This window comes from Ursus maritimus, unplaced genomic scaffold (genome assembly GCF_017311325.1).
Source record: "Ursus maritimus isolate PB19 unplaced genomic scaffold, ASM1731132v1 scaffold_1, whole genome shotgun sequence".
Taxonomy (NCBI): Eukaryota; Metazoa; Chordata; class Mammalia; order Carnivora; family Ursidae; genus Ursus; species Ursus maritimus.
Window position 1 is genome coordinate 51,940,920 of NW_024423343.1, and position 24,659 is coordinate 51,965,578.

Consider the following 24,659-nt stretch of genomic DNA (forward strand, 5'->3'; position numbering starts at 1 on the left):
AACCTCCATACACGTGGTGACCAGAAGTGTCAAAAGTTAAGTGTTCTGTGTGACGAGGAAAGTGACTTTCCTCCTTAGGAAAGAAAAATCCAAGTTTTTCTAATAAAGTATAAAAATGCTGGTAATAGTGGTATTAATAAAATTTAAAAATTACATGTTAAAGTGGAACTGAGAAAATAAAAAGCCAAGACCCATCTACAACAGGTGAAGGTTCTTGAGGTACTGAAAAGCTTCCTTTAAAATCTTCAATGAAGTTATTATTGATCACTATACCCTTATCTAACTAAATGAAGAAAAAAAAATCAGCACTTAAAATTATATCTTAGTCTACTCTTTTTCTATTTTTCAATGACTAGTTTGCCATTTACTGTATTTCTTTTATTTTTTATTTCAGATGTTCTGCATTTCAACCTCATCAAAAATTAAATTGATATTTATGGGCTAATCTGGAAACCTAAATACAGTTTGTTTCACTACAACTATAAGAAAATATGTTCAAATTCCCACTGGCTGACTTATAAAGGGGCTTCTGGAACACAACTTAATGTAAGTTGCAGACATACTGTGTTTTAATCTTTGTTATTCACCTCCTCCCCGGCTAAGGGCATAGGTCTATTGGCAGGTGTGCATGCATTATATATACTTTGTGCCTATACATACCCTTTTTCACAATTCTGGGTTCATAACATTTATTCTTTCCTTCAATAGGTATTTAAATGCCTATTATGTAGAAAGTACAGTTCTAGGCCTAAGGGACATCCAGAAAGGAGGTTACTGCCCTCATAGAACTCATACTCTATCAGAGAAACGCATAAATGAAATTGCATAAATACATATGACATGCGTACGGTGATGGATGCTCTGAAGGGAGGTCACATGGCCCTAAGGGAGCATGTCACCAGGGATCCGGCTGTGTCTAGGGTCAGACGGGTTACCTGGAGAGGGTAGTACTCCAGGTAAGATCTAAAGGGTGGGCAGGAGTTAGAAAGGGCAAAGGAATCGGGAGGTGGGGGGAGGGTGGGATGAGGATAAAGGAGGAAGTACTCCTTTATCAGAGTAAACATGAGGAAAGTCGTCCATGTTCAATTCCTTGAACAGAGGAAACATGTTCAAAGACCATATTTGCTCAATGAGGTAGTTTTGATAACTTTTTCAAAGAGCATCCACTGAGTAGCTGGAAGACTTTTAACTTATCCTAAATCATGAAAATAATTTGTACTCCTACTAGAAAATCAGAAAGCATATATTTCACAAGTACCTGTACTTTTTTTTTTGTTTTCAGGTATGAAGTACTCATTAAGCCCTAACGATTACCCTGAAGATGGTATTATGAATATGGCCACTTTTCTACGGGGCTTTGAAGAAAAGGGGATAAAGAATGACAGGCCTGAGGACCAGTTGAGTAAAGAGAAAAAGAAAATTCTGTTCTCCTTCTGTGAGGTGTGCAACATCCAGCTAAACTCTGCAGCCCAGGCCCAAGTCCATTACAATGGAAAATCCCATCGCAAGCGAGTCAAGCAGCTGAGTGATGGGCAGCCCCCGCCGCCGGCTCAGGGCTCAGGGCAGCAGCTGGCCAGCCCCGGCACCAACACCAGCGCAGGTAGGTGCGAGGGCCCAGGGCTCCATGAGCTGCTGGGAGAAATGGCGCTGTTCTAGAAAACGAAGGCTCTAGAGTAAGATCTCTCTCGCTATAAAGCTACCACCACAATAATATATATTCTTTTCCCTACAGTTAATTCCAAGAGCTGCTTGTTACTTCTGTGTATGTATGTGGCTATATAAGAAATTCGTATATATTAAATTAGACACATGATACACGCACATGCAATGTTGTGTATTGGATCGTAGACTTGGTCCTGTATTCTCGTAGTGTGTGAACGTTTCCTAATTTGAAATGAATTTAAGATAGATCAGTGATGTCATTTTTCTGTTCCCTCTCTCTGCAAAATTAGGCTTTCTTGGGTTTCCTTCATCTGCTTTCTGTAGGGTAGTGTACTACTTGATATACATAAAAAGCTACAGCTTTATTTATAACATCCCGTGATGCAGGAAAGGAGCATTAATCTTGAGTGTTAGACATGTTATATTCTTTTAGGGAGTTGGCAGCAGTGTGCCAGTGGTGTTCTAACAATAGGAGCAGACACTGCCAAAACCAACAAGGCTTACCTCTGAGCTCGGGCCCTGTTGCAAGTACCTTCTTGCTTCCCCTCTCACCTCCCACCCTGTCCCATGGGTGGGTAGAGGCAGAAGCTTAGAAATTTTCACATTTCTCGCATCTGCCTTGAATCTGAGAAACAATCTTTCAAATTCTTTATCTTATCCTTAGGCAGCCCTTCCTCCTCCACATTGCTGGTCATTGGGTGTCTTCAACTAGGGCACAACCAAAGAAAATGTGAAATTTACTGTGATGTGTGGTGAAGATTTCTACAGAAAGGGGGGCCTCCTACCCAGGTTTATGTGGGAGACCAAGAGAAGCCTCCTTGTAAATGTGGCGGAAGTTCTCCAAATTCCACTCTAGCAGATTCTGGTAATGAGGCTTCACCGTGGAATGCGATGATGCCGAGCAGCCATTTGTTGGAATTTCACTTGGTGCTGTTACATACTTTTTCATTTTGTGAAGTTATGGCATGACCCATATTGAGCTCCAGTGAAAATTGTGTGTGTGCTGTAAAGAAGTGATTTTTATATTTCAAGCTAAACCTAACTGCTTTTTACTCAGTGTGTGATTTAATTTCATTAAATTATTTTCCCCAATCAATACTTAGCATGCTGTGAAAGAACTTAAAGGAACTTCAAGGTTATAAGATACATATTTATTATAATAGTGAAAAATTACTTCTCCATTTTGTCTTTATTTATTATGATGATGCAAATAGTCACAGATGCATTGATGTATCTGTATTTACATAGTAAGATAGAGTTGGTGTCAGGTTAAAAACTGATTTATTTTCTTATATCTGAATCAGAGAGCAAATAGTCTTGAGTAAAGGTGTGAATGGTGTCCTTTAGAGGCAAATATGTATGTCTAAATTGAGATTAACCTGTGACTTCTAATTAGTGAGACTAGTAGCTAACATTAACTGATTATATTTTATGGGCCATTTTCTGGTCCTTTCTAGGAATTTTCTCCTTGAATCCTTTCAACAACCCTGAGGTAGGCACTATGATTATCCCTACTTTACGGACTAGGAATGGAGCACAGAGAGATAAAATAATTTGTCTAGGTTGTATGACATGGAAATGGCAGGTCTAGAATTCCAACCATATTTAATTAGTTAATAGTGAAGCCATTATTCTTTGTCACTACTTTACTGCTATTTCCTGCCATGCAGTAACACTCAGGTTAAATTCAGACCTGTGTGCTATAATATATTTGTGGTCACAAATTGTTGCTATCATGGTGAACTATCCCACTTTGATGGGTTTTGAAAATAGACATGTAAAGCTCCAACTCATGAGTTTCTCCATGCTAATGAAATTAGCTGACATAAATTTAGCTAAGACATACACAGAATATTATGGATATATTCTATAAGGCAATATTAGTATATGGGAAAATGGGTACAAAATGAGTCCGCTTTTCAAGTTGTACATGAGGTATAAAGGACGACTTTCATACACTGATAATATAGTTAATTATCCATTGTCAAAAGATGGGTTTAGCATATGATGAAGGCAAGTCACTTAATCTCTGAAAGTAGTTAACAGTAATCCTCCCATTTGGAAAAAAAAAAAAAAGTAGGTATAACAATGTCTTTTTCTCTTTGAAATAGAGATTAGACATAGATGTATGTACAAAGATGATCATGACATGACTTATAATTCCAAACTATTAAGTGTATCCCAAATGTCCAATGGGAGAAAGGTTAAATACATTAAAGTACGTTTATAAGATGAATGATAGAAACTAGAGTCATTAAAAATTGTATTTCTAAAAATACCTAATGACAGGGGAACCTGTCCAGGATACCATGCTAAGTGAAACAGCAGGAAGTAGGGTAGAATATACCTTAGTGCTATGTGTACATTTAGTCTCAACTCACTGAGGAGCAAGACTGACACGGTTTTATTTTTTCCAGTCACTTTCTTCAGTTTTGATCTATCAAACGTCTGTTTCCTGCTGGGTAGCAGTTCCCTTAACAGTTTCTCAGCCCATAACTTCTCACTTTTGTATATTCAGAGGGACTTTGATTTAAATGACTCAGCTCTATTTATAAAAACATCCATGTCAGAGCCAAGTTAAGATTTGGCTAGATAGACCCTGGAGTTGAGAGTGGAGGATGGGATGCAGTTAGCTCTCAGCTTCCCCTGCTTCAGCCTACCCTTCTGCCCATGGAGGGATGGAGGGGTGGAAGTGGCCTTATCTTACAGCCTCCGCAAGGTTGCAATGCTATTCTTGGTAGGAGATTGCTATTCTGGTTGTCTCTGGGTCACAAGTGCTCCTGACAGAGCCTGTGGATGAAGAACTCCACCAAAATGTCCCCCAGGCATTGGAAGTCCCTGAGATTTAGTTGCATCTCTCAATTTACCCCCACTTTGTAGCAAAAGACTCCATACCTCAATTGTGTATGCCTCTTTCTCCCACATTGTGGAGTCTTGGCAAGATTGTGTCCTCTATTCTTATCTATGTATTTATCAACTCTTAGAGCTTGAGGGAATGTACAGAATACATCTGACAACTAACATTCCTCTCCAAAACCTGGAGCTACTGGGGCACAGGCAGGTAGAAGTGGAGTGGGGTGTGAGGGGCTCCTCCACATTTCTCTCTCTGCTCAGGTAGCACAGGGGAGACTGGGAAGTCCACTGACAAAGTAGGCACTGAATCAAGAAACAAAATGCCAATCTTCCCTTTTTGCCCATTGCTTGGCTTTAGGGAGTGTTGTGGGCTGAATTGTGCACTCCTCCAGAAAGGGATATGTTGGAGTCCTAATCCTCAGTACTTCAGAATGTAACCCTATTTGTAGATAGAGCCTTTGCAAAGTAAATTACGTTAAAATGAAGTCATTAGAGTTAGGCTGACCCTGATTCATTATGACTGATATCCTTATAAAAAGGGGAAATTTAGACATACAGACACACAAAAAGAAAAGATGATGTAAAGACACACAGGAAGAAGACAGCCATTTACAAACCAAAGAGAGAGATTAGGAACCAGTCCTTCTCTCAGAATCCCCAGAAGGAACCAACCCTGCTACACCTTGACCTTGGACTGCCAGCCTCCAGAACTGTGACTGATATATTTTTACCTAGTTTGTGGTGCTTTTGTTACAGCAGCCCTAGCAGACTGATACACAGAGGAAAATGGTATCCCATCTTCCCCACAAAGGAGAAAACATGTGGTAGTAGAGGTAACCTTCCTAAGAATTGTCAGTTTCAGAGGTAACTTTCCTTCTTCTCTGTCAGCCTTATTATAGAGTAGGGGTTGGCAAGGATGGAAGTGGGGTCCACAGGGTAATGGTTGAGACTTAAGCCATTTCTCTGAATAAGAAGTGACTGACCCCTAACCACTGGCAGTTCATTCACTAAGCTTAGAATTCAAAACCTTTAAATCTCAGCTTCTGGAAGAACAGGAGGACTCTTTTATTCAGGCCTGCAGCTGACCAGATGAGGGCCACCCACATTACGGAGAGCAATCTGCTTTACTCAGTCTATAGATTTAAGTGTAAAATTCATACAAAACAAACTCACAGAAACACCCAAACAGAATGCAGAATAACCAAATATCTGGGCAGCCCATGGCCCAGTCAAGGTTTGACACATAAAATTAATCCTTACACTGTAATTTTCCTCAAGTTGTATAAATCATATTTGATGAGTAAAACAAAATTTATAACCATTTGATATTCAAGACAATGATATTTAAAAGTGCAGAACTTCAAGGGACCCAAATGGAAGTAAGATATTGGTACTCCATTTGAAGTATTTAAATGATGGTGCTGGCAAAGACAGCATGGTACTGGCACAAAAACAGACACATAGACCAATGGAACAGAATAGAGAGCCCAGAAATGGACCCTCGGCTCTTTGGGCAACTAATATTTGATAAAGCAGGAAAAAACATCCAGTGGGAAAAAGACAGTCTCTTCAATAAATGGTGCTGGGAAAATTGGACAGCTACATGCAAAAGAATGAAACTTGACCACTATCTCACACCATACACAAAAATAAACTCCAAATGGATGAAAGACCTCAATGTGAGACAGGAGTCTATCAAAATTCTAGAGGAGAACATAGGCAACAACCTCTACGACATCGGCCAAAGCAACCTTTTTCATGATACATCCCCAAAGGCAAGAGAAACAAAAGATAAAATGAATTTATGGGACTTCATCAAGATTAAAAGTTTCTGCACAGCCAAGGAAACAGTCAGAAAAACTAAGAGGCAGCCCACGGAATGGGAGAATATATTTGCAAATGACACTACAGATAAAGGACTGGTATCCAAGATCTACAAAGAACTTCTCAAACTCAATACACGAGAAACAAATAAACAAATCAAAAAATGGGCAGAAGATATGAACAGACACTTTTCCAATGAAGACATACAAATGGCTAACAGACACATGAAAAAATGTTCAAAATCATTAGCCATCAAGGAAATTCAAATCAAAACCACACTGAGATACCACCTTACGCCAGTTAGAATGGCAAAAATAGACAAGGCAAGAAACAACAATTGTTGGAGAGGATGTGGAGAAAGGGGATCCCTCCTACATTGTTGGTGGGAATGCAAGCTGGTACAGCCACTTTGGAAAACAGTGTGGAGGTCCCTCAAAAAGTTAAAAATAGAGCTACCCTATGATCCAGCAATTGCACTACTGGGTATTTACCCCAAAGATACAGACGTAGTGAAGAGAAGGGCCATATGCACCCCAATGTTCATAGCAGCAATGTCCACAATAGCTAAATCGTGGAAGGAGCCGAGATGCCCTTCAACAGATGACTGGATTAAGAAGTTGTGGTCCATATATACAATGGAATATTACTCAGCTATCAGAAAGAACGAGTTCTCAACATTTGCTACAACATGGACGGCACTGGAGGAGATAATGCTAAGTGAAATAAGTCAAGCAGAAAAGAAAGGGGGGGTAATGAGAAGGGGGAATGAAGCATGAGAGACTATGGACTCTGAGAAACAAACTGAGGGCTACAGAGGGGACGGGGTGGGGGAATGGGATAGGCTGGTGATGGGTAGTAAGGAGGGCACGTATTGCATGGTGCACTGGGTGTTATACACAACTAATGAATCATCGAGCCTTACATCGAAAACCGGGGATGTACTGTATGGTGACTAACATAATATAATAAAAAATCATTAAAGAACAGTAAAAAAAAAAATAAATAAAAAATAAATGATGGTGCTGGGAGATTGTGGTAAGTATGTATATTGTAATACCCATAGCAACTACTCTGAAAATTTGTAAAGAGATACAATCAAAAAAAATATAAATAAATCAAGATGGAGTACTACAAAAATTTTCAAGTAACTCACAGGACAACAAGAAAAGATAAACATAGAAATGAGAACCAGAGGAAACAAATAGAAAACAAATAATAAAATGGCAGACTTAAGTAATAACATATTAATGATTACCTTACATGTAAATGGTCCAAATATAACAATCAAAAGAGATTTTCAGAGCTGATTAAAAAAATGACCGAGTTATATATGGCCAACAAGAAACTCATTGCACAGTCAATGATATATATAGGTTGAAAGTAAAAGGGTGGAAAAGAATATGCTATGCAGTCATAAAAATAAAAAAGGCATGAGTATATTAATATCTGATAAGACAGACCTCAGAACAAAGAATATTATTAGAGACAAAGAAAGACATCATGTTATGATAAGAGGTCCAATCCACCCAGAAGAAGGAATACATAATGATTCTAAATGTTCATGTATCAATTATAATTGAGGACTTCAGCAATTCTCTCTCAGCATCTGATAGAATTGCCAGACCAAAAACTCATCAAGGACATAGAAGATCTAAACAATATAATAAGCCAATAGGATTTAATTAAATTATTTAGAACTCCACCCAACAACAGTAGAACATATATTTTTTTCAAATCCCCTTGGAACATTCACTGAGAGGCCATATTCCAGGCTATAAGAGGAACCTTAACACATTTAAATGATCTCTGATCATAATGAAATTAAACTAGAAAACAATAGAAAACCAACAGGAAAATAACATATCTCTTAAATAACCCATGAATCAAAGAATAAAGCTCAAAGGAAAGAAAAAATACATAGAACTAGATGAAAATAGAAAACAACATATCAAAATATGTGGGATGTAACTAAAACAGTATTGAGAAGAAAGTTTAAATCACCAAATGCTGATATTTGAAATGAGAAAACGTCTCCAATAAATAAGTCTTTGCATTAAGAAACTAGAAAAGAAGAGAAAAAATAAACCCAAACCAAGCGGAAAGAAGAAAATAATAAAGTTCAAGTGCAGAAATATCTGAAGTTGAAAATAGGAAAACAATAGAGAAAAATCAATGAAACAAAAAGCTGGTTCTCTGGGGGAAAAAATCAATGAAATTTATAAGCCTCTAGCAAAACTGACAAAGATTAAAAAGAAAGAAGACACAAATGATATAGGTGATATCACTACAGAACTTGCCACAATTAAAAATCTAATAAGCAAATACTATAAACTTATATTCAGAAATTTGGTAACTTAGAAGACTGCATAATAAAGCTCCCCAAAAAGAAATTTATAGATCCACAGGGTTTTGCTATAGAATTGTGCCAAGCATTTAAAGAACACCAATTTTATACATTTATTCCAGAAAATAGAAGAGGAGGAAACACTCCCCAACTTATTTTATGGGGTTATTACTCTGCTATCAAAATCAGACAAGGACTATATATAAAAAGAAAGCTACAAACTAATCATGAACTTAGACTTAAAATTTCTCAATAAAATATAAACAAACTGAATCCAGTAATGTGTAAAGAGAATTTTACACCATAACCAAATTGGATTTAGTCCAGATTTATAAGATTGGTTCAACATTTGAAAATCAATAATATAAAACATCATATCAACAACTGAAGAAGAAAAATCATATGATCGTATCAATTGAAGTAAAAGAATTTTAAAAAACTCAACACACATTTATGATAAAAACTCTCGGCAGGTTTGGAATAGAGAGAAATTACCTCAATTTAATAAAGAGCACTACAAAAAGCCTACAGCTAACATCATACTAAATGGTGAAAGACCATATGCTTTACCTTAAGACCAAGAGCAAAATAAGGGTGGACAACCTGGAAGAAATGGATGAATTCCTGGAAACATATAACCTCCCAAAATTGAATCAGGAAGAAATAGAAAATTTGAACAGACCAATTACCAGCAATGAAATTGAATCAGTAATTGAAAACACCCAACAAAGTTCCAGGACCAGATGGCTTTACAGGTGGCTTCTACCAAACATTTAAAGAAGAGTTAATATCTATTTTTCTCAAACTAGTCCAAAAAATAGAAGAGGAAAGAAAACTTCCAAATTCATTCTATGAGACATGCATTGCCCTGATACCAAAACCAAATAAAGACACTACAAAAAAAGACAGCTACAGGTCAATATCTCTAATGGACATAGATACAAAAATCCTCAACAAAATTTTAGCAAATCGAATCCAACAATATATCAAAAAAATCATTCACCATGATTAAGTGGGATTTATTCCTGGGTTGCCAAAGTGGTTTAATATTCAGAAATCAATGTGATACATCACATCAATGAAAGAAAGGATGAAACAATATGATCATTTAAATAGATGCAGAAAAAGCATTTCACAATGTACTGCCTCCATTCATAATAAAAACCCTCAACAAAGTAGGTTTAGAGGTAACATACCTCGACATAATAAAGGCCATATATGAGGACACCTGAGTGGCTCAGTTGGTTCAACATCTGCCTTTGGCTCAGGTCATGATCTCAGGGTCTTGGTATTGAGCCCTGTGTCAGGGCTCCCTGCTCAGCAAGGGAGTCTGCTTTACCCTCTCCCTCTTCCCCTCCCCACTGCTCATTCTCTCTCAAATAAATAAATAATCTTCTTTTTCTCCTCTTCTTCCCCCCTTCCCCTCCCCCTTCTTCTCTTTCTCCTCCTTCTTCTGCTCCTTTTTTTTTTTTTAATGCCATTTATGAAAAACCCTCAGCTAGTATCATACTCAACTGGGAAAAACTGAGCCCTTTCTTCCTAAAATCAGGAACAAGACAAGGATATCCACTCTTACCACTTCTATTCAACATAGTACTGGAAGCCCTAGTCACAGAAATCAGACAAGCAGAAGAAAAGTATCCAAATTTGTAAGGAAAACGTAAAACTTTTCACTATTTGCAGATGACATGATACTCTATACAGAAAACCCTGAAGACTCCACCAAAAACTACTAGAACTAATAAATGAATTCAGGAAAGTCACAGAATACAAAATCAATATACAGAAATACCTTACATTTCTGTACGCTAATAACGAAGCAGCAGAAAGAAATTAAGAAAACAGTTCCATTTACAATTGCACAAAAATAATAACGTCTCTAGGAATAAACTTAAGGAGGTAAAAGGCCTTTACTCTGAAAACTATGAAACACTGATGAAAGAAAATCAAGACAACAGAAGCAAATGGAAAGATGTTACATGCTCATGGGTAGGACAAACAAATTGTCCTAAAATGTCCATACTGTCCAAAGCAATCTACGGACTTAATGCAATCCCTATCAAAATACCAATAGTGTTTTTCATAGAACTAGAACAAATAATCCTAAAATTTGTATGGAACCACAGAAGACCCCGAATAGCCAAAACAATCTTGAAAAAGAAAAACAAAGCTAGAGGTATCACAATTCCAGATTTCAAATTACACTGCAAAGATATAGTAATCAAAGCAGTATTGTACTGGCACAAAAACAGACACATAGATCAATGGAACAGCATAGAAAACCCAGAAACAAACCTGTGATTATATGGTCAATTAGTCTTTGACAAAAGAGACAAGAATATGCAATGGGAAAAAGATCTTCAACAAATAGTATTGGGAAAACTGAACAGAACCATGCAAAAGAATGAAACTGGACCACTTTCCTAAACCATACACAAAAATAAACTTAAGATGGATTAAAGATGTAAATTGAGACCTGAAGCCATAAAAGTCCTAGAAGAGATCACAGGCAGTAATGTGTCTGACATCAGCCATAGCAACATTTTTCTAGGTACGTCTCCTGAGGCAAGGGAAATAAAAGCAAAAATAAACTATTGGGAGTGCATCCAAATAAAAAGCTTCTGCATGGTGGAGGAAACAGTCAACAGAACTAAAAGACAACATACTGAATGGGAGAAGATATTTGCAACTGACATCTCTGATATAGGGTTAGTATCCAAAATATATAAAGAACATATACAACTCAATACCCAAAAAACAACCCAATTAAAAAGTGGGCAGAAGGCAGGAACAGACATTTCTCCAAAGAAGACATGCAGATGGCCAACAGACACATGAAAAGATACCCAACATTACTCTTCATCAGGGAAATGCAAATTAAAACCATAATGAGATGTCACCCTGTACCTGTCACAATGGCTAAAATCAAAAACACAAGAAACCACAAATGTTTGTAAAGATATGGGGAGAGAAAAAAAAGAGCCTTCTTGAACTGTTGGTGGGAATGCAAACTGGTGCAGCCACTGTGGAAAACAGTATCTCAATACTGTTAATCAAAAAGTTAAAAGCAGGGGCGCTTGGGTGGCTCAGTTGTTAAGCGTCTGCCTTTGGTTCAGGGCATGATCCCGGCGTTCTGGGATCGAGCCCCACATCAGGCTCCTCCCCTGGGAGCCTGCTTCTTCCTCTTCCACTCCCCCTGCTTGGGTTCCCTCTCTTTCTGGCTGTCTCTCTCTGTCAAATAAATAAATAAAATCTTAAAAAAAAAAAAAGTTAAAAGCAAAACTACCCTATGATCCAGTAATCTCACTACTATGTATTTACCCAAAGAATACAAAAACACTAATTTAAAACGATATATGCACCCCTATGTTTATTGTAGCATTATTTACAATAGCCATCTTATGGAAACAGCCCGTGTCCATTGATAGATAAATGGCTAAAGATGACGTGGTGTATATATACAATGGAATATTATTCACCCATAAAAAGGATGAAATCTTGACATTTGCAACAACATGGACAGAGCTAGAGAGAATAATGCTAAGTAAAATAAGAGAAAGACAAGTACCATATGATTTCATTCATATGTGGAATTTAAGAAACAAAACAAATGAACAAAGGAAAAAAGAGAGACACAAACCAAGAAACAGATCTTAGCTATAGAGAATAAACTGATGGTTACCAGAGGTGAGGTGGCTAAAGGGATGGGTGAAATAGGTTGATGGGGATTAAAGAGTACACTTATCTTGAGGAGCACTGAGCAATATATAAAATTGTTGAATCAGTATATTGTACACCTGAAACTAATATAACACTGTGTTAACTATACTGGAATTAAAATTTAAAAATTAATAAAATAAAAAATTTAAAAAGAGCAAGAGAAGAGAGTGTCCATTCTCATCTCTCTTATTCAAGTAGTATTGGAAATTTTCATCACCATAATAAGGCAGGAATAAATAAATAAAAGGCATACAAATTGGAAAGCAAGAAATAAGTCTACCTCACTTCACAGATGACATGATGGTCTATCAATCCCGAAGAATCTATGAAAGAATTCCTAAAACTAATAAGTGAGTTTAGCAGGATTTCAGGATAGAGAATCAACACAGAAAAGTCAATTGCATATTTATATACTAAAAATAAACATGTGGAAACTGCAATTTAAAAACAATATAATTTACAATCACATCTAATAAAATAAAACACTTAGATATGCAGTTAAAAATATGCAGGATGTGTATGCTGAAAATAACAAAATATTGAGAAAATAAATCAAGATCTAAATAAATGGAGAGACATACCATATTCATGGCTTGGAAAACTCAGCATAGCTAAGATATCAGTTCTCTGTGACATCCACCTTATATATAAATCTATCACTGTTCTTAGCATATCATATTGTCATTCATTTATTTAGATATCCATCTGGACACTTAAGAAAAAGAAGTTGTGTTTTATTAATCTTTGCAGACACTTGATAATATTTAAAAAGCCAAACCCCAAACTTGTGCTCATTATTGTCTCTGATAGTGCTACTAGAAGACTGGGTATTTAGGTGGTCACATTTATTAAGGTTTTTTAACTGAAGTTTTTATTGAAATGATTAGAGAGTCACAGGCAGTTGTGTAAAATAATGAGTTCCTTGAACTCATTCCGGCTTCCACCGATTACACATTTTGTAAAACTATGGAATAACATGCCAGTCTGGATGTTGAAATGGATACCATCTACCAATCTTATTCAGGTCTCCCCAGTTTTGTTTGAATTCATTTGTGTGTACGTGTATCTCCTATGTAGGTTCATGTAACCGCCACCACAGGATACCTCATGTTGACCTTTCATAATCACACCGACGTCTGTCCTGACAGAGAAAAGGAATAGTTAACTTCACAGAGGTCAGGGAAGTCTTCTCAGAGGAGGTGATATTTGTGGTAAATATTCAAAGATGAGTTTCGGGTTATTCAAGGAAAAACAACATTCCAGATAGAAGTGATTGCAATGTAAATGCATGTAGGGACAAACTATAGTTTATCTTTACTGGAGTGAAATACGATTGGGTGAAAAGGAGGGAAGATCCCTCAGGCAAAATAGAAAGTACCTAGAACAGGAGAGTTTTCTTTGTTCTGTGGGAGCATAGGAAAAACACAGCATAAAAAAAAATCAGGGGTAGCTGCTGGAATTCAAAGTTCTCCTAATTTCTTCTGTGCCACTCTGGTTTATGTCAACCAGGAGTCTCCCCATCAAGTCCAGACATCTCAGCTTGGTGTTTCCTTAGGATACCACCTGACTGTGCAGAGATTATTTTCCACAACCCACATACAACGTCCAAAGTTCAGATAAATTTGACCACATTTATTATCTATGTAGGGTAACTAGTGATGTTCATCTTGCCCTCTGCTGTCAAAGGCTAGGACCTATTATCCTCAGTGCCTATTGCTACGGTATTTCCCCACCAATCCTATCCCATTTACTGTTCTAATTCTCTGAGGAGTATTTGTACTAAAAAAAATTGAAGCAATTGATGTGTGAATAACTCATAATCTAACTCAGGGGTTCTCAAATTTTAGCATGCATCAGAATCACCTGGAGGGTGTGTTAGAATGCAGATTGCTGGGCTCCATCCTGAAAGTTTCTGATTCAGTAGGCCTGGAGTAGAACCTGAGAACTTGCATTTCTAACAAATTCTCAATGGAAGCTTCTGGTTTGAAATCACACTTTGAGAACACCAATCTACCCATGGAGGAGGATTGATACCCAGAAAAAGTGCTTCTTATTTCAGATAAATCTATAATTAGGAACTGGTCAAGAAAGAGAAAGATGGCCTTCTTGTGTCCCTTGTCTTTTCCTGGGGCATCCACTGACCCAATAAAATTGAGGGATGATGTCATGGAAATAGAGGGACATAGCCCCCCCTGTACAAGATAACATCAACCAAACCTTACCCCTAACTGGGAACTTTATAAGCAACTCTGTAAGTCCTACAGTATCATAAACACAGTGAAGGTAGACCGACATCCGTGGTTAAGTGGATGAATGAGGCCCCACCTTGTGTGCTAGATATTGTGCTAGGGAGGTTACCTTATTTAAATTCTCACAACAGATTTATGAGGAAGCTATTATTATTACATACAATGGGAAGGAGGAATGAAGAGGTTAGGTAGCAGCCAGAAGAAGCAAGCCTGGGATTGGGAACAAGTCACCCTAACTCTGTGACCTGGTTCTTCACCGTGGTGTTATTGCTTTCTATCTATGGATGTCAGTTGTGTTGGGCAGAAATTGCCTAGTTTGTGCTTAGAGGTTACTGCTGGAGTAATGAACGTTAACTTTACATTTTGCTCTCCTGGTATTGTCAAGGAACATTTGTGCCTGTCATGGAGAATCAAATTGCCCCCAAGGATCAAGGTGGGGAGGATTGATTATATTCCGGGGTTTGGGGAATCCATACTTCCTCAAAATGGGAAGGATTCTTTCTTAGGGTGTGACCTCTGATCCTGCCCTTGGCACTCATTTGGTGCAAATAATATTTAAAACTATGAAAGGTCAGGTCCAGGTTATGAAGGTTGAGCTGAACTGTCGTAAGAGAGACACATTGGTACTTGATTTGAGGTACACTGGAGATAGGGGTTATCATAGAAAGACTGAAATAATGACGTTAGTTTTCACAACCCAACACGGTAAGTATGACTCTCCTCCCATTATAGATAAGAAGCTCAGAGCGATTTGGAGGTCTTTCCAAAGGCCACACAAAGATTCAAAGTCTAAGATCCTCCTCACCCTTTGCATTACCTCTCATAACTTTTTGCAACAAATTCTTCACAAAGTAAAAATGAAAAGAATTCATGACTGCTTCCTTGTTATCTAATGTTTGGTTTTCCCAGTTGCCGCTAACTGAACTGCCCATTTTCTTTCTCACCTTCAATTAATTCCAAAAGAATTTCTAATCTCATTGAAGTTGAAGCTTTTAAGACTAAACAGGAGTTAGTCAAGCAAAGAGAGTGGAGAAATACTGATTAAAAGGGAGTAAAGAGAATGTTTAAAATCTTAAATTGAGAAACAGTTTGTCATATCCAAAAAGCTGAGATGTGGCTGAAACTGAGTGAGAAAATCAGGAGAGACAAGAAAATTTGGGATAATAGCCATTAGACTTTTTTTTTTTTTTTTTTTAGCAATGCTTTATTTTAGTCATAATTCTCTGGGTCAGAGATTGGAGCTGGTCTCACCGAGGTGTTCTTGTCCTAGACTCCCAAGAGGTCACTCATGCAGGTAGCCGGCACGTCGCTGGCTTAGATGCTCTATGATTGCCTCACACACATGCATCTGGAAGTGGTGCTGGCTGTGTGCTGGATCATTCTCACCAGGAGACTCCTTGTCCAGTGCTTAGATGAGGCTTCGTTACCCATTCCCAGAGCATCACTGTCAGTCAACAAAAGCAGAAGCTGCAACCACTCTGGTCTTTTGGTCAGAGCTTGTCACAAGACCAGTTCAAACTCAAGTGGTGGGAACATTGACTCCGCCTCTTGCTGTGAGAAGTGGCATCATTTTTACATGGCCTTAGGAATTTTGTACTGAGTCTGAGTAGATATTAAGTTGAGGACAATTTGGGAGCAGGGAGGGGGAAGGTGAGAATGATATAACCAGGTGATTTTGCAGCAGGAAGTAGAAGTAAGTACTTGGAGGTAAAAGTGGAGAGCAAGATCAGAAAGTGGGTTGTGGGTTGGAGCATTGTATGACGTATCCTTTTCTTCACTGCCGTACTCTGGGCTTCTCTTTGATGCCTCCAGGATCTTCCAGGATCCTCAGCTGTTTTTCCCCCCTCCCATCTAATGATCTCTTATTTTCATTCCTATTCTACATTCAAGAATCAGCTGCTAGAGTCAGGAATGTATTATAACTATTAAAATATGTGTATGGGTTTTTAAATTCATAGGCCAAATTTCTCACACCGTCTCTCCTCTATATTTAAAATGAAATTTTATCCTCAAAAGTGTTCTCTCAATTTTGAACTTTAGAAATTAAACTTGAAACAGTAACGCTATGGAATCACCACAAGATGGTGCCCCAAGTATATTGAAAGTAAGCTCTGTCCCTCGTTTCCAACCCCACATTTTGCTGGAACTTATTAATGAGTATGGAGAGCAAAGGAATACTCACAAAGGGGTGAGCATGTATGTGGACATGCATGTGTGCAGGAGCGTGCTCGTTCTACAGACTCTTTGTGAATAACTTCTAGGAATTAGGCAAAATCTGTAAGGGAGCTACCAGGGTGGTGGCACATGTCTCACTCCTGACAAAGGGCGGGAAGGAGAAAGGGTCCGTGGAGATTCTGCTTCACTTATCAGGAATAAAAATGACTGCTTAAAGATCATAATATTGCTCTCTGTCTGGAAAAAAAGTTGTAGTTCATTTTAAGAGCTGTTAGATGTGAACATTAATGCTTAATGACGCAAACGTAGGTTTGTGAGGTAGATGCAGAGACAGGGCTAGAATTCATCAACAGAATGTCTTTTACTTTTGTAGCAGAAACATATGGTTTAAAATACTTGCTTTTTCCTCATTTTTGATGAGTCAGTTTATCACTTAACTTAGTTATGACTTAACACAGTCATTTATCACTGAACTAAGAAATATTTTGCAAAATAGAGGTACTAAGATGAAAGTATAACAAATCATTGACCAAGCATCAGTGAGTTCCTGTAAGTAAGTGCACTAGGTAAGAAAAGCCTTTTACTATGGAAGTAGATGGATTAAATTATTTACAATGCACTATTTTCCTAGACCTCTTAATTATAAGTCCATAGAAATCTTTTCATGGAATAATTATTATACAGCCCACTTAGAAAGAGTCCGTATAACTTCCTACAATTTTCCATAGGAAAACCAGACTTAGAAGGGAAATGGATCATGGTTTAATATATATTAACTTGGATTCTAAAGAAGAGGACATTTGCTTTCTTTAGTATAAATCCCTATTGATAGGACCCAAGAATTCTCTTACTTAGAATAATTTAGACCCAGTGATAATACAGTAGAAAAGATATTAACATACATTTCTGGCTCTTTGTCTTGACCAGAATTGATCATCATAAATTTCTAAGTATCTTATAAAATCCTGACTCTATTCTTCTGAGTAAGTATAGAATTAATGCCCCACATTGGTACTCCCCAGGTAAACTCAATTGATATTTGTATTGTAGGGTTTACTGAGGTTCTTTATGAATGAAAGTAGAGCAATTCAGAAAGAGAATGAAGGCTCAAGTTATAACTCCAATCCCCCAAATGCTTTGAGACAGAACCCCAGCCATTTTGGGTGGTGTCAGAATTCTAGAACATTTTAAGGTAGACCTGAAAAAAGTCATTATAAAACAACTCTATAGTCTGTACATGTGGTTAAAACCTATAAAAAGGTTGTTCATTATGTAAGTACAAAACTCTAAGGAATTGACATATAACAGAGTTTTAAAGGAACTTTTTAAAATAAAGAACTAAAAGGAGGGTCTGCCCCTTTTTTAGTGAGGACAGATAGCCTTGCTTTAAGAATGCTTTGGACTACGAACTTTTACATATATTTATTAACAGGGAAATGTTACCTTATACAAGGCGTGGCTTTAGTGCTGACACTTTAGTGTGGAACTAAATCTTCGACAAGGACAGAAAGTGTTTGGGTGGCTGAGTGATCAAAATTATCAAAGATCAACTTAAAATCTGTTAGGTGGTTTTGTGTATGTGTGTATGTTACTTAACTAATCTGTGGAGAAAGGCTTTTGGTAGCTGGCTCAGTAGGGATTTAAAATTAGTAAGTTCAGATTCTCTTGGTGAGTTAAATGTGTTGTCCTCCTGACTGACCAACTGTCTTCACACAGATGTTCCACTTACATACCCTTTACAGCATCATAGCCAAGGAGGTTGTTGGAAGTTGTTCCAAACTAGGCATCCCTGTGAAATGTTACAACTGACAGTGTGGTTGGTGTTCATTCTTGTGCTTAGGGTGTCTGTGGAGCTGGGTCTTTGGCCAACTATAAAACATGTTTGCTTTTCTCCTGATTACATGACGAGTTTGGAGGATCTGGGTGGGCTGATTAGTGTGTGTGTGTGTGTGTGTGTGTGTGTGTGTGTGTGTTTGGCCTGAGTGTGATGGCATTCACATCATGTAGACCCATTTCAAGAGCCTGCCCTCTAGTGAACCAGCCTTGCAATCCAGAGACTCTTGGCCTGTAGAGGCTGGAAGTTTATTTGTTCTTATGTGGACATGATGTAAAAGGTATAAAGAGATTGATTTTGATCTTGGGGAGTTACTTACTGGATAGTCAGTTGCTTTTAGAAGCTGCAATAACTCCAGCAAACCCCCAGGGCACTATTTCAGTTACTAAAGAAAGAATTCACTAAATTATGTTGTACTGTCAAAATTGAATAAATGCAGTTTCCTTCTTCACATGGAAAATGACTTTGTGACCACATTCTAGACACTAAAATGAGAGCCACACATTCTGTTATACTTTGTACAGTCAATAGGAAGACCAGTAGTCTCCTAAATGCCTCTGAAACTCTTCTCCACTGCAAGTCTGGGCCCCAAAAGTCACTCAAGAAATGCTTTTCTTGGGGGCGCCTGGGTGGCACAGTGGTTAAGCGTCTGCCTTCGGCCCAGGGCGTGATCCCGGCGTTATGGGATCGAGCCCCACATCAGGCTACTCTGCTATGAGCCTGCTTCTTCCTCTCCCACTCCCCCTGCTTATGTTCCCTCTCTCGCTGTCTGTCTGTCAAATAAATAAATAAAATCTTAAAAAATAAAAATGCTCTTCTTGGGGCGCCTGGGTAGCGCAGTCGTTAAGCGTCTTTATTTATTCGACAGAGATAGAGACAGCCAGCGAAAGAGGGAACACAAGGAGGGGGAGTGGGAGAGGAAGAAGCAAGCTCATAGCGGAGGAGCCTGATGTGGGGCTCGATCCCATAATGCCGGGATCACACCCTGAGCCGAAGGCAGACGCTTAACCGCTGTGCCACCCAGGCGCCCCTGAAATGCTCTTCTTTTTAGGTGGAGTATGTATAGTCTTTTAATTTTTTTAAATAAGAATTGTATATATTTAATGTTACAACATGACTCAATATACATATACATAGTGAAATGATTACTGTAGTCAAGCTAATTAGTGTACCCATCTCCTCATATAATCACTATTTTGTGTGTGATGAGAACAACTGAAATCTACTCTCTTAGCAAAATTCCAGTATTCAATACAGTATTGATAGTCATCGTGCTATTCCTTATCTCTCTAGACTTATTCATCCTACATAAGTGCAACTTGGTTTCCTTCGACCACCATGTCTTCGAAGATGATGAATATTCTATAGGCCCAAAGTCTTAAGTCCAGGGTTAATGGTATCTTAAAGTTCTTTAATGTACCTACTTTAAAAAAGGATTCGGAAAATATACTTATAGGACAACTCCAAGGAAACATAACATAATATTCATGTTTGGGGGGAGAAATATTCTTTTTAAAAATGGGTTTTAAAATTAAATAATTTGAGTATTGATGGTAAAGAATATTACTACATTTTTTCTACAAGTGATTCTGAAGAACTCTTACACCAAATAGTGTATGGCATATAACAGTAAAATAGGGACCTTTACTTCATAAAGCTTACTTTTGTTTGTGACATTCTCACACATGATGTTTCACATTATGGATGTTTTGTTTTGGGGTACAATGATAAGAGAGTGAGATAACCCAATGTTTCATGCCTCATTATGAAATACATTCTTCCTTTTAAAATTTTCTTTTGAAAATTGTAAAGTACCTGGCTAAAAGAAATATTTTCGTCAAGTGCCTTTCACATTACGATATAAAGTAGTTCATCAATGAGTGTTTGGTATTATCATTATGTTTTGTTTTTTTCCCCACACAGTAATTCTGAATGGCTTCTTCTTACTTTCTGCTCCTGTGCCCTAGTTTCATCATCTTTCATTACATCTCCATCTCTGCTCTGCTTTGTGTCTCAGTCTTAACAGCACCTTCTCTCATATTTTTTTGACTTTCCTGTTAAAGCAGGGCTAATCTCCAAATCTCTTGTTCAAGCAAGAGAACACTTTTTAGGTACCATTTTCCAATCCAAATCCCTATAACAGTTTAGGTAAACATTTCCACAGGTCTCCTAACCTGCAATTCTTGCAATCCAAGAAGCCCTGAAAATCAGAAGGTTTTATAATTCATATTGATGGCGAAACCTGACCTGAACTGATAGGAGGTTAATTATAGTCTTTATTTATCCCATCTAGTTTGAATATGTACATGTTTTGCTGCAGAAATGTTAATGTGTCTGACTATAGTGTTGCCCCAGACCCCACGGGAGGCATTATATAATTCATGGTCTATGCAGAGTATTATCTTTCTAAAACCTGAAAGCCTTTGAATTCTGAAATGCATCTGGCACTAAGGTTTTACATTAGGGATTAAAGACCTGTAATCAAATAATATGGTTTCACTTTAAACTTTTATCTTATTACTAGGGAGCTGCATGTATGGTAATAATAAAAAGAGTTTTAAGCACACAATCTCTCATGAAAAATTTTCTAAGACTAGAAGAGCACACACACACAGAGACAGAGACAGAGAGAAAACACTGAGCAATTGCTGAATCAGTGAGTCATGAGGCACAAAATGAATGAAATTCAGGTAGCAGAAGTACCTGCAACAGGGTAAGTGCATTTTCCTGTGACATGGGCAAGCATGCCTGGGTTCATGACCGCTCCATGTATGTCTATAATTGTTCCAAGGAAGGGGTTCTAACCAGTGGCCCATAAGGAGTCAAATATATACATAAAGATGTAATGTGGATACCTATGGGGGTGCCATGTTTAAAGTTGTTCCAAAATGCTGTGTTATATAAATGTATGTTAGGCATAGTGCTTATTTTTACACAGATGTAGCTGGATTTCATAGCTACTACTAAATGTGGCACCTAAGAGCTAGTAGTGTTACTAGAATTGAGCACAGTCATTTACAGAAGATCCTCAAATCGGGGTTGCCTTTATTGGATTCTGCTTTACCGTGTCTTTAGGGTCTCCGTGAGAACCTAAAACCCATCTAAGTAGAGCCTTTAATATGTTCTTTGTCAATGTAACTTACTAGGAATTTCTTGCAGTTACTTTTGTGATTTTTGATAAATGTTTCATGTTCTTTTTGCTTTGCAATTTGCATGTGTCAAAACTCTATACTTTGTGATCTCAAATCGTTGCTGCTACTTTGTAGGATATCCTACCTTGTACCTTTTTTAGAGTTGTCAATGTCTCTTGCATCTTATATTTTAGTATGGAGAGAGAAAAGATGGTGAAAGGTAAAGGTATAAATTTGGGGGTGATGGGGGTAGGGATTTTCATGAGTTATAGAGTTTTAAAAAAATAATAAACAGCCAAGAACTATGGGGTTAAAAATATTCTTTACTTTGTAGGTTTATTTTCTTATTACACAGGGCACATCTAAATCTTTATTGTTTAAGAACTTGTCTTAGAGTAAATTGGATAGGATTTTGCCCTGCTGTTAACATATTCCTGCACGCTTTTACAATCATTACTATTTTAATTTAGAAACAAGCAATTAGGGGTTAAAGTATATTTAATTTGTTCCTTCCTGGACATCTACATCTAATATACTAAAAATTTTTTTTGTTATTAGTGTGATAGCCTCTAGTGATTTTATTTGTCTATAGAAAAGTCCCAGGAACGTACAGCTCTTTTGATTTTTGCAGCTTTTATGATAAGTCCTTATAATATATACTACTGATTTCTTCTCTGCATCCTGCTCATTGTTGGAAAGCCAGAGCTATTTTTAACATTTACACAATTTCAGTAGATGATTCTTCCTTCCACAAGGTTTGGTGCTAAATCTGTGGAGCCTTTCATAATCATATCCTTTCTGCGGTTTGCTTGAATTTGATCACAGTGGCTGATTTCATGCATTGATAATGAAGGCTTAGGTTGCCTGTTTCTCGGCATAAATCTACCTCAGACTTGTAGGTTGACAGTCCTTCTGGTTTCAGCACGCATGGAGATAGAGAATTGAAATTGCTCTGCTTTCTTTACAAATGACTCAGAGTGTGCTTGTCCTTCCCTAAAATGTTGCCAGTGTGTAAAGGATTTTCAATGAGCAGTGCAATAAGCCAGCATCTGGGAAGGTTTGGAGCTGCACTGATAGAGCGTGGTACTGTCACACAGATCATCAGGACTGGAGCCAAGTCTCGGTAGCACGGTGCATCACACTGGTCACATACTGGAAGTTTTGTTTATCCAACTTGGTTGCTCTCAGAGCTGGTGAAAGCCCAGCCAGGATGTGGAGTGGACTTCCTAGCAGAGGTGAGCGTTTTTATTCTAAAACTTGGATGCGGGGTCTGGTGTGTCAGTAGCAGATTTTTATGCTGTGTTGAATCCTGTGGAGTTATCAATTGTGTTTATCGCGTCGCGCTGACAGATTGGAAGGGGCACCACTGAGGAGCAAAATATATGATTCTTTAATTTTATTGGGAAGTAACTCCTTAAATGCACGGTGCGATTGCATTCTTTTCTTTCTGTGCTGTTTGCCGAGGACATCTTAACAGTAGGTGACTTCCTTTGCATTTTAAGCATTCAGAACAAGTCAGTGATATTATGCAATTTGCTGTCATTACTGAAAGTAGGTAATTAGCAGTGCAACGATGTGCTTCAGGTATGTGTGTGTGTGTGTGTGTATATATATATATATATATATATATATATATATATATATATATATATAAAACTGTGAACTAAATGTACTTTGTAGAATCTTTGACGTGAAAAATAAGAGGAAACAAGTGATGTTTACGACATAACTAGGAAAGTAAGTGAAATAGATTACATACTGGACTTGACACCTTGTTAAGCTTGACATTAATAATTAGAAGGTATGACCTGTCATGCACTGGAAAACCTATAGTAATTGATTTTTAGAGACAGTATACTGAATGAAAGAAGGAGAAAATTAGTAGCATTTCTTCACAAAGCATGTTTTAATTAGACGTGACGTTTTAAATGTAGCAGATATTATTACTTAAATGTAAATAAAGTACCGACGCTCACCTGGAGAGTTAAATTAGTGTATCACCATGCCCAGAAAGGTCAGATGTGGCGTTAGAAGTATTTGCAAGCCAACTAGATAAGGGCAAGCTCAAAGTTAGCCCCCGAGTAAATGGAGTCCTATTGCTTAAGCTCCTCTAACTCCAATTCCTACACGATGAGAAGCTGTTTCTAAAGAAGAAAGGACAGAGAGTGATGATGTATTCACAAAGCAGTATGCTTATTAAGTGTCGGTTTAGTATGTTAGGTCTGCAGAGAAATCTATTTTTATTTGATTGGAAGCTAACATGGCACATGGGTTATGTATTTATATACGTGTATGTGTTTTTCCTGCTAAATTTATTGAGGCAGCTGTTTTATAGCTTTCAACTCTGAAGTTATAGATAAGTGTGTATTCGTTTGACAGAAGATTCGAGAACCCCGTTTACTGCCAGTACATGTAAAGCTTGGCTAAGCAGACGCATCAGGAGCAAACCATTTGTGTTCGCCAATCTGTCTCAGCAAGTCCCAGGGCCACTATCTTGCTAGAAGCCACTGTGTGCTTTTGAAAGCATGAAATTAGTTTTATACTGAGCACATGGTTTCTCATTTAGCAGCTCTTTTTTATGGTAATGGTCAATTTATGGTTCACTGCCAGGATTTCGGTGTTCTGTCAACGCTGATAGCTTCCTCTAAGGTGTCTCTATGAGATAATTTTTTAAAAAGCAGGGGGGAGGGGGGCACCTAATTAGACCCTCAAGAAGAGACTCTTACCTTCAATCTAGTCTGTTTTCTGAATTCATTGTCATTTCTCCAAAGTTCCTTTATGTTTTTAATCCAAAACCTACAGATTGAAAGTTACTAACATTTATCACTTTGGACTTTCCTTGACATGTGACATCAAAATAGCTATGC

At 37.7% G+C, this 24,659-nt stretch overlaps 1 protein-coding gene across 3 annotated transcripts in view; it reads left to right on the top strand.

Moving 5' to 3' along the window:
* Window positions 1-1,284: 1,284 nt before the first annotated feature.
* ZNF385B (zinc finger protein 385B) overlaps window positions 1,285-24,659 on the top strand; it is a 294,766-nt gene continuing 271,391 nt past the window's right edge. For 2 of the 3 annotated variants that reach the window (XM_040643318.1, XM_040643321.1), the window contains exon 1: window positions 1,285-1,600. In XM_040643318.1, coding sequence (XP_040499252.1) covers window positions 1,285-1,600 — 316 coding nt within the window. Of the gene's footprint in view, window positions 1,601-22,889; window positions 23,028-24,659 lie in introns of all 3 variants that reach the window. The other variant, XM_040643312.1, reaches the window with a different exon arrangement.